This window comes from Talpa occidentalis, unplaced genomic scaffold (assembly GCF_014898055.3).
Source record: "Talpa occidentalis isolate TD23 unplaced genomic scaffold, MPIMG_talOcc4v2.1 talOcc4.14, whole genome shotgun sequence".
Taxonomy (NCBI): domain Eukaryota; kingdom Metazoa; phylum Chordata; class Mammalia; order Eulipotyphla; family Talpidae; genus Talpa; species Talpa occidentalis.
In genome coordinates, this window is record NW_023601433.1 from 74,957,133 (window position 1) to 74,971,880 (window position 14,748).

Below are 14,748 nucleotides of genomic sequence, written 5' to 3' on the forward strand. Positions count from 1 at the left end.
GCTCCTAGCTTACAGAGCTTTCTGCAGCAGCAGGCTCAGCTGGAGCTCCTGGCCAGACGGGTCACCCTGCTGGAAGCCATCATCTGGCCAGGTAATGGCAGGGTGGGCAGGCAGGGGCAGCCCCTTTCAGAAAGGGCCTGGGAAGGGCCTGGGGATACAGACAGTGCCTCCCAATGCTGGCCCCAGGCCAGGGACTCCTCCTTCTCTGTCTTTCCATTTGCCAGTAGACAGTGCCTGGCACAGAGAAGGCTCTGATAACTAGTTCTTGAATGAATGTGCTCCTTTCCGTGCCAGGCCCCTTGCTGGCTATATAACCTCCAATAGATAAAACAGACATAGTCCTACTCTCATGGAGTTGAGAATATGGGGGTACTAGGGGAACCACTGGCTTTTAAATCCTAGGTGAGATAGGCAACCATGAGAGCATAGAAGTGCACCTGACCCAGGCAGGAAGATGAAGGAGGACGTCTCAGGGAAAGCTTCCTGGAAGTGGTGTTCCCTAAGTAGAGACCTGAAGAGCAAGGACTAGGGGTGAGAGAAGAGGCAGATGAACATCCTGAGCAAAAGCCAAGAGGTCAAAAAGAACCTAAGGGACTGTCTATGAGGTTGCTGTGGAGTAAGATCTAAGACTAGTGGATCTAGGCCCAGTGTGAGAATGTCCTCAAAGGCAGGTTGCGGTGGTTGGGGGCGGGGGGCCTTAGGAAGATTAACACCAAGTGGGAAGTACTGTCTCTGTGCCTGCATCATCATGGTGAGACTAAGGAGGTCTCCCCCCCATTCAACTGGAGCCTGTGACTGGCCCTGGGGAAAGGAAGGGATTGGCTGCCCTTAGGGCTGAGCCCTTTTTCTCACCTACCCAATAAGAGGCTGCAACAGCCACACTTTTCCCACCTACAGCTGCTCCATCCCACAGCCCAGTCCTAGTGCATCAGTATACACAGGCCGTGGACATCATGTCCAACTTCCTGTCTATTTTACATCTGGGGAGACCGAGGCCCCACACTGGAAGGCGGGCCCCGTTGAGAGGCAGGCCTCCTTCATTCAGCAAAGCTGCAATATAGACCGAGTGCCAGGTCTGGGCAGGTACTGGGGCAGATCCCAAGAGAACCTAGTTTGGGGAGCTGCCCGATGAGTGGCATATTCAATACTCATAGAGATGAAGGCCTTGGGGTACAGGAGCACCAAAGAGTGTAGGTGAGGAGCAGTCACTTCTCACTGTGGGGTAAAGAAGACTTCCCAAAAGACGGGACACTGCATGGGTCATGGAAGATACTTGAGTGTGTCAGGAAGGGCGGGTGGGAAGGGCAACCCTGATGAACAGAACTGCAGGGGTAAAGGCCTGGAGGGTGGAAGGCATGTGTGTGGTTCGCTTCCAAAATTCCTCCCACCATGCCACCTGGCTTCTCTAATGTACAGTAACACCAGTGACCATCAACCAGACCACCTCCCCACTCACAAGGGTGGACCACGGACCAAATCCCAGGCTCTCGGCATACCTTTTCAGTCATGCCCCACCTCTCTCAAGAGGATTTGGGCAGAAGCCAGAAGAGACACATGCCTGGCCTTGGATCTCTGCCCCACCAGCTGGCTCTGTCTCTGGCACCCCAAGGAGGAAGAGCCAGTCACCTGGGAAGGCCCCGCAAGCCTGCTGGGATTATGGGTCCTTGGGGGGTAAAGAGGATAGCAAAAAAGGAAATAGAACTTTCTTCACTGGCCCATCATACACAGCAAGTACAAACTAAAGACCCAGCAGGGGCTCATATTTGGTCATAGTCAATAATGATGATAACAGTAACAGCTGCCAAACTGCCACACATCTGGCCCATCTGGGCTGGGGGATTTACATTGATCATCCCCAGTCCTTACAACAAGCTTGCTAGGTGGGCAATACCATGCCCATTTTACTGAGGAAGATAGAGAGGTTCAGAGGGCTCACATGTTTCCCTCAGGGCCAGAGGCATAGTAGCAGTCAGGCCGGGAATCTACCCTAAATTTAGATCTGCCCTCTATAAAGTGATAGTGCTTTTGGCTCCATAAACAAAGGTTCACTGACATACCCACTCAGCCAGGCACTCAGGGTACCCAGAGAAACCCAGGCCCCAAATCTGATCATGTCAGAACAGCACCTCATGACTGACTTATGATGGACAGACCTACAAGCCTGGGTTGAAAGCACACCAATTCAGTGACCGTAATAATCATCTAGTAGTAGTTTCTACGAAAACCACTTTCTACTGCTGGTCATCTTAAAAACTTACTGCAAGTGTGTGACATAGTATTATCTTCATGTTCCAGATGAGGCTCAGAGGTTCTGTGACTTGCCTGAGGCCTTATAACCGGGACATGGTGGGCCCAGCATCTGGCCCTCAGTGATGCTGGAGCTCCTGCTCTATGCCACCCTCCTCTTCCACTCCCCTACTTCCTGATTTAGGGCAAAGAAATATCCCTTGACTGACCACACATGTCTGGGCTGTCCTAGAATCACAGCCCGGAGGTGCCCAGGGGGCTATGGCACACGGGGTCAGGACACTGGACAATTATGAAAATGAAGTATAGCCTATTCCCCTGGCTGTGCCCGCAGGGGAAGATGGCACTTTACTAGAATCTGTGCATCTATCCTGTGAATATGGTTTTGGAGGCTCAGCTAAGATATCCATCCTGTGAAACAACCCATCTTCTTCCTCTAGAAAACAACCCATCCTTCTGACCTGCCTGACCTGCTCATTTTAACTTTGAGAAGGATTGGGGGGATAGTCATAGACAGATTCTTAGAAGTTCTAATTGGGTTTTGAAGGATGCATAGGAGTTTTCCAGATGTAAGAATGCCATTTATTCAGTTTCACCATTGTGGGTCAACTTATTTTCAGGGGCTTATCTCACCACAGCCAAATTGGAACTGACTTCAATAAGTATTGGATTTGGCCAGGACCTTAGAGTGTGTCTAGAACTGTGCCTCTGGTTTTAGAGATGAGACAACTGAGGTCCTCACAGAATGTTAACTTGCCCAAAGCCACACAGGTCAGTGGCAGAGCCAGACTAAACCCTTCCCCACTATATAGATGGCCTAACCCAAGGCAGGAGGAAGAAAAATTCCTCTCTCCCTCATCTTAGTTTTCCTGACTATGAAATGGGAATGGTTCAGGACACACCTCCATCCCAAAATGTGGAAAAGAAAAAAAGAACGGTACTTTTATGGGACATTCACTACATTCTAAGAACTTCAGAAACATGATGGGTTTATTTATCCTCACTTGGCAGAAAATCAAATAGAGGCCCTGAGTACTCTCATTGGGTTGGGGGCTGATAACTTGTGGAGGGGTGCACTAACCAGCTTGCAGACAACCCCCTTCTTTCTCACAGCTCTGCCTTCCGGACTCCAGGGCAGACCCCCACTCCCCAAAGGGCCAACGGGAGGTGGCCACCATACATAGACCTCGCTAACCCAGTTTTCTCTCCTTCCTTCCGGCAGAACCAGAAGGGTCGGGGACAGGCCCTGCCAGCACAGACACCCCCAGCCTCCTGCGGGGCAAGAGGGGAAGACACACAGCCAACTACCGGATTGTGGCCCCCAGGAGCCACCACGAGAGAGGCTGAGGGTGGTGGTGGCCCCTCAGGGTGGGCCAGGCCAAGCTTCCATGCCCAGCCTGAACTTGGCCAGCTGCCTCCCAGGACTGCCCATCCCTATTTATTAATCTCCTCAGGGTCCCTTCTGCCATCTAGGCCTGTGGGGTAAACAGATTGGTTCTGGCATCCTGGACGCATCTGCTCCTGCCTCATATGAGGGAGATCATGGACTGACGCCTGAGAGGGAGGGAGAGGCCTAAGGCCTTGCTTACGGCGCTGGGCCTGTTTCCCTCTGTGAAATGCAGTGAGGCAGGCCTGCAGGGAGGGAGTGCAGGTAGGATCCTGGTCCTCAAAGCAGAGGGATTCTGCTCCACCACTTTCAGCATGTGCAGGGATAATGACCTCCCCTTCTCTTCTCATTTTCTGGTGCTGGGTCCCTGACCCTAAAGTCAAGCTGCCTGATCTGACCTGACCTGCAAAGACTCCTTGCCTCAGTTCTATCCCGAGTCCCTTGCCCCTCCCATGTCCTGAGTGGGAGAGGAGCCACCTGTTCCCACAAAAGTGTGTGACACCAGGAGATAAACATGTACCGGCCAATAAAGGCCCCCAGCCTGGTCTCCGTGTATGCTTAAATGGGGACAGCTGGGCAGGGTTAGGAGCTTTTTCCCTTTTAGTGGCCTTCATTGCCCACCTGCAAAGCTGGGCAATAGGCTGGCCTGCACAGGCTGAGGGCGCCAGGAGTCCCCTGAGCAGCTGGGCCATGGGTGAGAACAGAGACTAGACTCCCCCTTGCCAGGTGTCCACCAATGGCTGCAGCTTGAGTCCCTATCCTCAAATAAAGTCAGCCGGGGAGCAAGGAGCTGCCAGAACTTGGGGCAGCTTCCTTCTCACCTATAAAAGGAAACTGATGGCGTGACTCAGATTTTCTAGTGTGTTTCTGGCCCCCAACCAGTGACAACGTAAGTGGCAAGGTGGCTGGCTGTGGCCCCTCCACTGTGGCCCTGGCTGGGATACAGCCCCCACAGAAGCCCAGAGTGCAGACTGCTCCAGGACATGAGGCTCCCTGCTCCACCCTTCAAAGTCCAGCTTCTTCAACCCCCCACCCCCTCTGCCCTCCTGGCTCCAGTCTACCTCCCCTCCCTGGGCAGGGGGCAAGAACAGAGAGGGGGCCAGGAAGGAGGAGCTGCTGCTTCAAAGCTGAGGAAGCTCCCCCACTGCACTCCCGCCCATTGCTTCCTGCCCAGGGGACCCAGCAGTGCTGGGAAACAGCAACGAAGAAGGAGCCTTGGCAAGAGGGTCCAGCCCAGCAAACACTCCGCGGTGGAGGGCTCAGCTTCTTGTAGGAGGTGTGGGGACAGTGACATCATGTCTCTGGATGTCAGGAAGCTGCTCTCCCGCAGTTGGTGAACTGTTCACTGCTCACTCATCCCTCTGATGCCAACACAGAAGAGTCAGAAACAACTGCTGCCCCAAGGAGGTCCAGGTTGAAAAGTGAATTGTTTTTTATTCTTAATAGTACCAGAGTGGGCTGCTGAAGGGTCCTCTCCTGCTCCTCCAGAGGTCCCCCTGCACCCCAGGGGGTCTCTCAGGAGACAGGGCAGGGGCTTGGCTATACACCTGCAGGTCAGGCCTTTTGTCCCTAAGGATCTGCCAGTGCTAGGGGGGTCCAGGACCCTCGGGATGGGCAGATCCACCCTTCCCTTCAGTCACCAAGGTCTCAGCGCCCACCTGCCCCCCAACCAGCAGTGTCACAGCGCCTTCCACACGACCTGTGGCTGCCAGTGCCACCACTGCCTGCTCTGTGGGGAAGCCCATGCGCTCCAGCTGCTGCAGCCTGTGAGATGAGACAGGGAGGAAGTATGAAGGTCATCTCCAGCCCTCACACCAGGGTACCCCACTCCTGCCCACCCCACCTTACCGCAGAGAGGAAACCGAAGACTTAGGCAGCCATAGTGGGCTTTCCAGTCCCTGCGCAGGCCCCTCAAGGAGTGAGGCTTGGATCCCTTCTTGTAGCATCTGGTCATCCAAGGCTGCCCACAGAGGGGTCCCTGGGGGGAAGCTGGGCCCGGCCCAGGCCAGGCCCAGCTCTGATGAGCCCTCCCAGGTGTGCTGCACAGGTTCCAGACCTGGTGGGTATGGGGCTGAACCTCCTCCTTGGGACCAGAGGCTAGAGGAGGCCATGTTAGGAGGTCCAAGGGTAGGCGGCCTAGAGGGGCAGAAGAAGGCATGACTGCCAGCCACTGCCACAGCTTCCACCACCAGGGCCAGTATGCTTGGCACTGCCCTCACCTCACTGCGGCAGGATGGGTGACAGGCAGCTCAGCCAGGCTTCCTGGGGTGGGAAGGAACCTGAGTGGCCACCATCCGGCCAGGGTCCTGCAGAAGATGCCCTCTTGTAGCACCTGCAGCCGCTGCTCCGAGGGCTCCAGCCACCAGAAGGCCCCAGCTGCATCTGTCTGCCCAGGACAGGGCGGCTGGTCAAGGAAAACCAAAACCAGCCAGGGTTAACTCACACTGTATGGCTGGCCCTTTACCAAGCATGAGATGAGCATTCCCTAATGTCTCCTCGCTAAGGCCCTGCAAGGGATGTGTCATCACCCTAATCTGCAGCAGCAGAGGCTCACAGGAAAAGGGACCTGCCTGAAGCTACTCAGACAGTAAAAGCTGGAACTGGATGTGCCTCACCCCAAAACCTGTCTCATCCTGTTGCCACCCTCTGCCCCACTCCTCCCAGAGCCCTGTGAGCTGCTCAGGTTCTGTGGCTTAGGAACTCCTGACAGGGCCCACTGATACCCCTCTCTAGTGCTCTCAGCCAGGGTGATATGCTACCTGGGCAGCTGTGTCCCCAATCCTATGTAAGTCCAGTGAGTCATCTTGTGCCCACTGTTCTCTCCAACTGCATTATTCTCTTCAACAGACATTAAGCATCTTGGAGCAAGAGCCTATGCTTAATACGCCTGTGCCACCAGCCCCAGGTTACCCCTTTTCAGTGCCCAGAGGACCCCAGGTTCACTCTCACCCCTGGCCTTTGCACTTGGTAACCAGTGTGGCCCATTCACCTTTTTTACTTCTCTTTACCTGAACCCCTCATCCTACACATCTCAGCTCAGACACGACCTCCATTGGAGAGGTCCAGGTTAGGTGCCTCCTTGGGCCACCAACCAGGCCTCCTTTAATTTGTATGTGGCACCTCCATCTGCCGAGTCCCCAGTCTCCAGCCCACAGTCTGGTCAGAGAGGACTCCGCGCTGCTCCTGGAAGGTGAGTACACAGCTTTCCAACATTGTTAGCCTGACCCCTTGGTCCACTTCCTTCCTAGGCACCCTACGACCCAGACATATAACCCATCCACGTGGGCCTTGGGCCCAGGCAAAGGATACAGGCCAAGCCAGAAAGGAGGCCACAGAAGAGCTGCAGGAAGGGTGGCTCAGAGCTGAGCAGCGGTGTCAGGGCGAGCAGCAGCCACGGCAGCAGCCATGGTGGCAGTACCCCATGGGGCTGTCTAGGGCAGTTACTTTGCCCCGCCAACATGGCCAGGTGGACAGGCATGTATCCACAGCCACCAGCTGCGCTGGATGCCCCAAGGCCTGCCAACAGCATAGCCATCAGCCCAGTGGCCAAGGCGAGCAGGGCAGAGGCATGCAGGAACCTCAGCGTGCCCAGGTGACACTCCTGCCGCCAGCCCAGTGTAGGCAGGAGCAGCAGACTCAGGAGTAGGCCTGGTAGGGCCGTGTGACCCAGGGCATGGGTCAGTAGCCGGTGCACTGGGAGAAAGAAGGGGTTTATGTGCCAGGTTAGTGGCCCCAACCCCCAAGGCTGACCTATGTGTGCAAGGCTGGGAGCCCCCCTCTGCCTTGCCCTGCTAAGCCAGCATTCCCTTTCAGAAGCCGGACTCGAACCACTGGCAGCACTAGTGGAGAGGACCCAGAGCTTCCAACCACTGAGACTGCTCTTCTGCTATATGAAACAGAAATAACTGGACCCACCACTCAGTCTTCTCAAGAGTAACCAGCTATTGAGCACCCACTATGTCTTATGAAGGTGCTTTGCATACTCACTGAATCCTGTATGCCCTGTTGAGAATACACGTTCTGATGAGACGGCTTGCTTCAGTTTTAGGGCCACTCAGTTCCCCACCATCTCCACCCAAAAGCTGTGTGACCTTGGATGAGTCACTTAACCTCTCTGAGGTGAGCCTCAAGTGATTCCTCAAATTAAATGAGAGCTGCTGTTATTATTGGAAAATAAGTGCTCAGCCAGGGTCATTTCTCAAACCCATACCTTCTCCCTATTCATGTGCTTAGCTAAAAGCCTATTTCAAGGAAAAGCCATCAGAAAGGGAAGTCATCTGAAAAAAGTCCTACTCACAGACTCCACCTCTCTAGCCCCTCTAGCTGGGTCTGCTGGCCTTCCTTCTTAGCTGTGGATGAGTCAGCCATGCACTTTTTTAAGGCCAACCTTCCCCAGGACACACCGGGCCCTATTCCTTCTTAACTGTTGTACAGTTGCCACTCCTACCAACTGATTTCAGGTGCTACAGCAAGTCTGCTTCTTTCAAGGCCCATGGGCCAACCCTCACCCTGCCAGGGGTCCAGCAGCAGCTCCGGGGCCAGGGCAAGGCTGGGGCCTGCCCCTATCAGCCACAGGCTACTCATCAGCAGCATCAGGACTGAAGAGGCAAAAGGTAGTGCCGGGCACAGTAGGCCAGGGTGGTCTCTGGCATGCATAGCTTGGCTGAAGGTGGTCACGGGTGCTCTTGGGGCTGTGTGCTAGGGGTAAAGGAAAACAGTAACAGTTGTCATTGCTTTTTTTTTTAATCTGACTTCCTTTCAACTACCCTAACAACAGCCCTATTTTATAGAAAGAGAAACTGAGGCTGCAGAGGGAGACCCAGAATCAGATTGCTCAGATCCTAACCATATTCTTAGCCATCCCATCTACTTACATCTGAGGACAAGCAGGTGCCAGGTCAAAAGGGCTGAGTGCTGATAGGTCCTGACTAGGTGCCTGGGCAGGGAGGTATAGGACCGGGAAAGTTGAACTGAGGCCCTGGACTCCCAAAAGACAGGCGTGCAAACCCCCAGGGCAAACTCAGGGCTTTCTTTAGTTTTCCTCAGTCTCCCTCTTTCTTGGGGCTATAGGCTAGCCACCTTCCCCTTTTCTAGATGACCCAGAGGGATGAGGCCAATGTGCAAGCAAATTGGGGAGTGGGAGGAGCAGAAAGGTTAAAGAGCTAAAAGGAGGAGTCCCACACCACGAGCATAGACAAAGTGACAGCCAACTGAGACAACCCGTTCCTCCAGCCCTGACCACAGCATCTCTGGCCCTAGCTCTTTTCACAGGAAGTTTGCAGTACCTACTCCCTGCTGTATATCCCTGGGCAAGTTTCCCAACTTCTGAGTCTCTCCATCATGTGTAAAATGGGGGTTAAAAATATCTCATAGGATGAGAAAAAGGAATGGGTAAAAGCAGGGTCCAGTCCCAAGCTCCTACTCAATAAATTAGCCAGCCTGGCTAATTGTTGGGCCACCAGGTGGCCCAACAAGAGGAGACTTCACGGGGCCTCCCTGGTGGCAAGGGGTTAAGTTTCAGCGCTAACATGCTCTCACCACTGCAGCCTGAGTTCGATCCCCTGCCAGGGAGCTGACCCACATACGGCACAGCAGACCTCTCCTGTCACACCGACTGCTCCCCTTAGCAGTGTATTTCAGCAAATCTGCCTGTTCTGCTCCCCATTATGTCTCTGATGAATTCTCTCACCACCTCCCTACTCCGAACCTCTGACCTACACCCCAGTTCTATGCATAAATAAATCTTTTAAAAAAGAGGAGACTTTAACAGTGGGGGGCAGCTGCTTCAGCCTAGCTATTCCACACTCAAATGTGCTTGTTCCCTTGTCCATAAGACAAAGCTGTCCAGCCTCTCCCCAGCCCTTCTGGAATTCCCTCACCAGTGCAGGCCTGTCTGTTCCAGGACTCCCACTGAGCTGATTTCACAGGGCTGGAAGCAGGGTGCAGAGCGCCATGAAGAATGCCTCATCTGCTCCCTTGTCAAGGTATGAAAACCTATCCTGCAGGATAGGTAGTTTCCTGCAGGAAAAATGATGAAAGCTTCTCTATCTACAACATCCTTCCCTCCAATTCCCCCAACAGGTAAACTCCTACTCACCACTTAAAACCTACTTCAGATGTCCCCTTCCATTTCTCTAGTCCCCCCACATCATGGTTGTTTTCCTATTTTTTTTGAGCATGTGTACTCTTTCTCCTAGGCAAGTGGTCTGAGCTGGGAAAGAGGTCAGGGCACTCTTCACCCTCATTCCCAAGTTCCCCAGGGTGCTGGCAACACATAACTGGTGCTTTAAAAGTGTTCGCTAAAGTACACTACCTTGGCTCCAAGTTCCAATGAGAAAATTGATGTGAGTCTTGCCACTCTTGGGCCTAGGAAACTGCCCAGGGAGACTGGGTTGATTCCAGGAAGGCAGACAGACAGGTACCAGCCTTACCCAGAGTCAAGCCTCCTCCTGCACCCTCCCAACCATTCCTTCCCCTGGGTACCTTAGCAAGGGTGAAGGATTTGCCCATGGCCGGACAGACTGCAACTTGAACCCTCTGGGCCTCAGTCTCGTCATCTATAAAATGGGGTAATGAATCATCACACCCTGCCTACCTTACTAGGAAGCCAGGACAGAAGGGGAAGACTAGGATGGGGAAAGTCTTCCAGGTGGTGGAGAAAGTAGGGGTGTCAGGGTGTGGGTTGGACTCAGCTTAGTGACTTTAGGAAAAGTGTAACAGGGTGGTCCCCAGGAAAGGGGGAGGATCCAGGTTCCCTGCCCCACAAATGGAGGGTGGAGCTGGGCAGGGGGAGAAGAAGCTGCAGAGGTAACAAAAGTACCCCAAATTCTTTGGGCCTCAGTTTCCCCTTCTGTAAAAACAAGGTTATTGGATGAAGAATTATTAAAAGGCCTTCTCCACCCGGACCGTTACTGGGGGAACCTCGGGGCCAGGCGCCGAGTTCGAGGCCTCCGGCCGGCTCGCCCCTCCCCCGCTGGCCCGGGCCGAGCTCCCAGGGTACTCACTGCGGAGCGCGCACCCGCCCCCGGAAGGCCCGGCGGGGGCCCCCGGCTGGAAGTCGGGACTCTAGTTTCCCGCCGAGGTCTGAGCGCCCCGAACTCATTCTGCACGTACTCGGGCGCGTGACTCCGGCTGACCGGCCAGCACGCACCCCTCTTCCCCGCCGGCGGCGGATTAGTCAGCAGTTGTTCTAGGCCCCGATCCCTTCCCCCAGTCCTTTCGCCGGCCTCCGTTTCCCTCCAAGGCAGGCTCTTCAGAGACGGTCCCTGGAGTCGGCGGACGTAACCATTCCTCACTTGGCCTCGTGCGGACGGTCACTCCGGCTTGACACGGACACCCGGTTGCCGGGCGCTCCGGCCTCTTCGGTGCTATTTTGAGCCGCGCGGCACGTCCGAGGCTCTTTAGAGAGAATCAGACAAGTGTTGTGGGCGGAAAAGACGAGAAAGCTGTGGTTCATCCTTCTTGCCCCCCACCCCCGTGGCCTGGGCGGATGGTAGCGCCCGAGGTTGTGGGCTTCGCGCCTGCGCAGTGCGGCGCCTAGAAGGCAAGCGAGAGGGAGACGGACGTTGAGAGAACGAGAAGGAAGGAGAGAAAATGGCGTCCACGGGTGAGTGTGGTGGAACTGCGGTCGCGTCGGCGACGGCCGGGACACCCAAACCGGGGGTCGCTTGTCTCAGGGGGTGGTCGGGGCGACTGAGTGGAGTTGCTGAGAAGGGTGTGAGGTACCCGCTGCGGCCCGACGAGTTCGAGGGCCCGCGTTCCCCTCCCCTCCCCCCACCGGGCAGACCGGTTCTGGAACCTTCCGGCGCGCGGGGGGCTCGCGGCGGCGGGGGCGCGCGGGGCCGGCCGAGTCCTCCATTGTGTGGCGGCCGCCGGGTCCCGCGCTCCGGGCCGCCCGCCACGTGGGCGGGGCGTACGGCCTCCCGGGCCCCGCGTGAAGAGGGGGTTTTGCCAGGTCTCGAGTCCGACACCCAGAAACCGGAGGTGGGGGGGGGGATTAGAGCCGGCAGCGGCTGCTCGAGAGCGGCGGGCCCAGAGCCCCTGTGAATCTCCCCTCCCCCATTTCCAGGGAGGCGGTTCGCCCAAGGCGACGGCCTGACGGAGAATTCCGAGGGGAAAAAAGCAAATAAAAGAGCCAGAGTAGACATCGCAGATTAGCGAGCCGAGGGGCGCCGACCTATGAACGGGAGCCCCGTCATTCTTACGGCCTGTTAGGCCCGGGCGTCCGTGCCTCGGAGCTGCCCCCTCGGCGGGTTCCCGCCCAGAGCCGAACTTCTGCCCGAGTGGGCTTTGGACGGAATGTACGCGTCCCCTTTTGATTCCCAGTCGGCTGCTTCCTCTGGCTCTTTGGTTTTTACTATTATTAACCCCATCTCCATCCCTCCCTAAAAAGCAATTAGGCGGCTTCCCAGGGCCATTTTTTCTTTTTTCAGCAAACGCCGAGGGAAAGCCGTTGTATAATAAGGCCAGCCTGGATCGCGAGGCCAGAAATCCCTACCGGAATAAATTTTCGGCCCCGTTGGCCTAAGAGAAACAAAAGGCCCGGGTGGGCATTTGAATTATATACTTAAGCAATCGTCTCGCACGTTTCTTCTCCCTGGGTTAGGCCCACAGGCTTGTTTATTTCGTGAACTGATAGGAAAAGAAGGCGCGTGGTGGACTTTGAAAGAAAGCCCGCGGTGGGAACTTGAAAGAGATATTTTGGGTAGTCCTGGCTGCGGGTCCTGTGGCCGAGACTTCACCGCTGTGTGCGGCTAGTTCCGGCCCGAACCTGCGGTTATTGGTAGGGTGGGGCATTTTTTGCATTTCGGGGTATTCTTAGGCGGCCTAACTCGAGGCTTTACGAACGGGGAGGCGCGGGTTGGGGGGGGGGACGGGACTCTGGGCCCTTCAGAGTTTTTAACTTGAAAAGGGTCCAGAATCCAGTAATTTAAGGACAGATGAAGAACTCTCCACATCCGTGGTCAGTAACAGGCAGATAAACACTGGCTGTTTCTGATACAGAGTGCTCCTGGAAGAGAGGACTCTGAGCCCAAGATGTATCCTGATGGGAAATGGTTTCCTCAGAGTCCTCTCCACCTTCCTCTACCCTGCAGTGTTTGAATTTTGTAAGAGGGAGTTCTCCCTTCCTGCCTTCCTTGGGGAGTCAAAATGTGTAAGTTGAAAGTTTGGTGTGACTGGACATGCCAGTTTTTCGGTCTATTTTGCTTAAATTGTTTATACTGGTAACCATCGTGTACTGTATTAGAATTACAGTTACAGTTTATGTAGACACACAGAGGCAGACCTGGCTGGGGGACCTTGGGGAAGTCATGTAATTTATCTGGACTTTGGATTCCTTTCTTTCAGGATGAAGAGGTTAGGTTAGATTATTAAGGTTTTTTTTTAAGCCCATAACTTTCGGCCTTACAGCAATGCATTTTGGCTCCCACAAAGTTGCCCCATACCAACTACTTAAGTAGTCTAAAGTTCTAATCTTTTGAGTTTGGCTAGTCACTGTCCTAAAGTTTCTAAAAACCACCATCTTGGGTAATGTTAGCAGGTTTTTCTCATGTGTGTAATATACACGTGTATGTTATACATGTGTGTATCATGTTACGTATATGTCCAGTTTAACGAAGAATTACAGTGCAAATGCTCACAAAACCACCATTCAGCTTAAGAAATAGAACATTGCCAGCACTCTAAGGACTCCCTGGATCATAGTCCCTTCTCTCCTCAACCTGTTTTGTATCCCTAGTGAAGTTGGGTGTGCAATTTAAAAGTAATTGACCAGTGTATAACTAGCATTTTTTGAAGCCATAGAATAGCTTCAAATAATATAAGGTGTGCTATAGAGAGGTGAACATAAATTGTCATGAAGTAAACGACTTTCCTCAACCAAGCCAATGTGGGACTAAATCCTCTGGTTTCTTAGATCAGTGTTCCTTGTTCCATATCTGCTTTGCCAATTTTATGTTTTACATAACTGTTCTTTGTAAAAGTCTTATTGCAAACGCTGAACTTATATTCAGATATGTGGAATCATTTTTCTCACAAAGCCTCAACAAAATGTAGGTTATTTAGTTTCTGATGTCTCATTGATGTGTTTATTTTTTCAATACTACATTGAAGAAGTGATTTGCATGTACTTTTTATTTGCCACATAGATAGCATGATTTGTATTGCTATTGAAAAATCCCTTTAAGGTTTAACCTTAAATGCCGTAAGATTGTCTTGAACAAATCGACTTGCTCATTATACATAACTTTGGGGCGGTTGGTTTGATATTTCGGGCTTCTGAGTTAAAGGAAAGTAGTCAAGTGCAGTGTAGAAAGGTAGATAGATGAGCAACAGTACCAAAATGGATTTAGCAAAATAATCACAAGCCTAACAAATAGTTGTGAGGTGGACTTTGAAGTGGGGGTGGAACCCCTCTGAGAAGAGTTAAGGTGTCAGCCATTGCTTTCAGTGAGGGACTATCTAATTGGAAAAGAAAGGACCCTTTTGTTTGAACCTGTTGGCGGTACTGTCTTATAACAGATTAAGATGTGTTTCTTGTGAGGAACAAAGAATTGGTCACAACTTTTTAAATTAATTTATATATGTTTAATTCAGCAGTGTTGTGAAAACTTCTTAACCTTTTTATTTTCTATTTTCAGTACTTGCAGGCACCTCAGTCGACCAGTTTTTAGTTGTTGCTGGTGCATTTTCAAATGAGAAGGAAAATTATGAATTATGGAACGGTTTATTTAGAAAAGAGAAGAAAAATTGTGGCATCTCTTTTTTAAGTTGAAATCATGTTGAGTTTTAAAAAATAAAACGGTGTTGCCTAAAATCAAATTATTCCCCCAAATATGAAATGCCTCTCTCTGCCAATCAGGATTCTCCCTATGCTGTGCTTCAGTGGGATTTATAACAAAACTAATGTTTGAGTTAATTTACAGTTAGAGCCCTGCTACAGTCAGCGTACCCTTTAAAACACTAGATTGAGATGATGGTCCTCTTATTTTCTGTCATTCCATTTCACAGTCCTGCCAGGGGATTATTGTTAGTCTAACTTGTTAACTTGTGAGGGAGTGATAGAAAAACTAGTTTTTGAGGAGACGAAGATACTTAACAGTCTCATGTTAAAC

The 14,748-nt window shown here is 52.8% G+C and overlaps 3 protein-coding genes across 27 annotated transcripts in view; 2 read left to right on the forward strand and 1 right to left on the reverse strand.

The window, feature by feature from the left end:
* The window catches only part of EMID1 (EMI domain containing 1), a 40,901-nt gene extending 33,864 nt beyond the window's left edge, over positions 1 to 7,037 (forward strand). For 2 of the 9 annotated variants that reach the window (XM_037510819.2, XM_037510821.2), the window contains 2 exons: positions 28 to 91; positions 3,470 to 3,732. In XM_037510819.2, the coding sequence (XP_037366716.1) occupies positions 28 to 91; positions 3,470 to 3,692 (287 nt within the window). In that variant the 3' untranslated portion in view covers positions 3,693 to 3,732. Of the gene's footprint in view, positions 92 to 3,469 lie in introns of those variants that run through there. The other 7 variants (XM_037510823.2, XM_054695226.1, XM_037510824.2 and 4 more) reach the window with 5 other exon arrangements.
* On the reverse strand, positions 36 to 11,355 carry RHBDD3 (rhomboid domain containing 3). Of its 12 annotated transcripts, none has more exons than XM_054695229.1 (8): positions 10,748 to 11,355; positions 10,118 to 10,191; positions 9,948 to 10,008; positions 8,143 to 8,332; positions 6,944 to 7,327; positions 5,854 to 6,016; positions 5,483 to 5,770; positions 36 to 5,398 (listed from the first exon to the last, which is right to left on the reverse strand). In XM_054695229.1, the coding sequence occupies exons 2-8, from the start codon at positions 10,189 to 10,191 to the stop codon at positions 5,221 to 5,223; spliced, it is 1,338 nt and encodes a 445-aa protein (XP_054551204.1). In that variant the 5' UTR covers positions 10,748 to 11,355; the 3' UTR covers positions 36 to 5,220. The 12 variants fall into 12 exon arrangements, with proteins under 12 accessions (XP_054551204.1, XP_054551202.1, XP_054551203.1 ...); XM_054695227.1 differs by having other exon boundaries at positions 10,639 to 11,355; XM_054695228.1 differs by lacking the exon at positions 10,748 to 11,355 and adding an exon at positions 10,455 to 10,612.
* Positions 11,141 to 14,748, forward strand: part of EWSR1 (EWS RNA binding protein 1) — a 27,749-nt gene continuing 24,141 nt past the window's right edge. For 4 of the 6 annotated variants that reach the window (XM_037510812.2, XM_037510814.2, XM_037510813.2 and 1 more), the window contains exon 1: positions 11,141 to 11,240. In XM_037510812.2, the coding sequence (XP_037366709.1) occupies positions 11,228 to 11,240 (13 nt within the window). In that variant the 5' untranslated portion in view covers positions 11,141 to 11,227. Of the gene's footprint in view, positions 11,241 to 12,637; positions 12,789 to 14,748 lie in introns of all 6 variants that reach the window. The other 2 variants (XM_037510816.2, XM_037510815.2) reach the window with 2 other exon arrangements.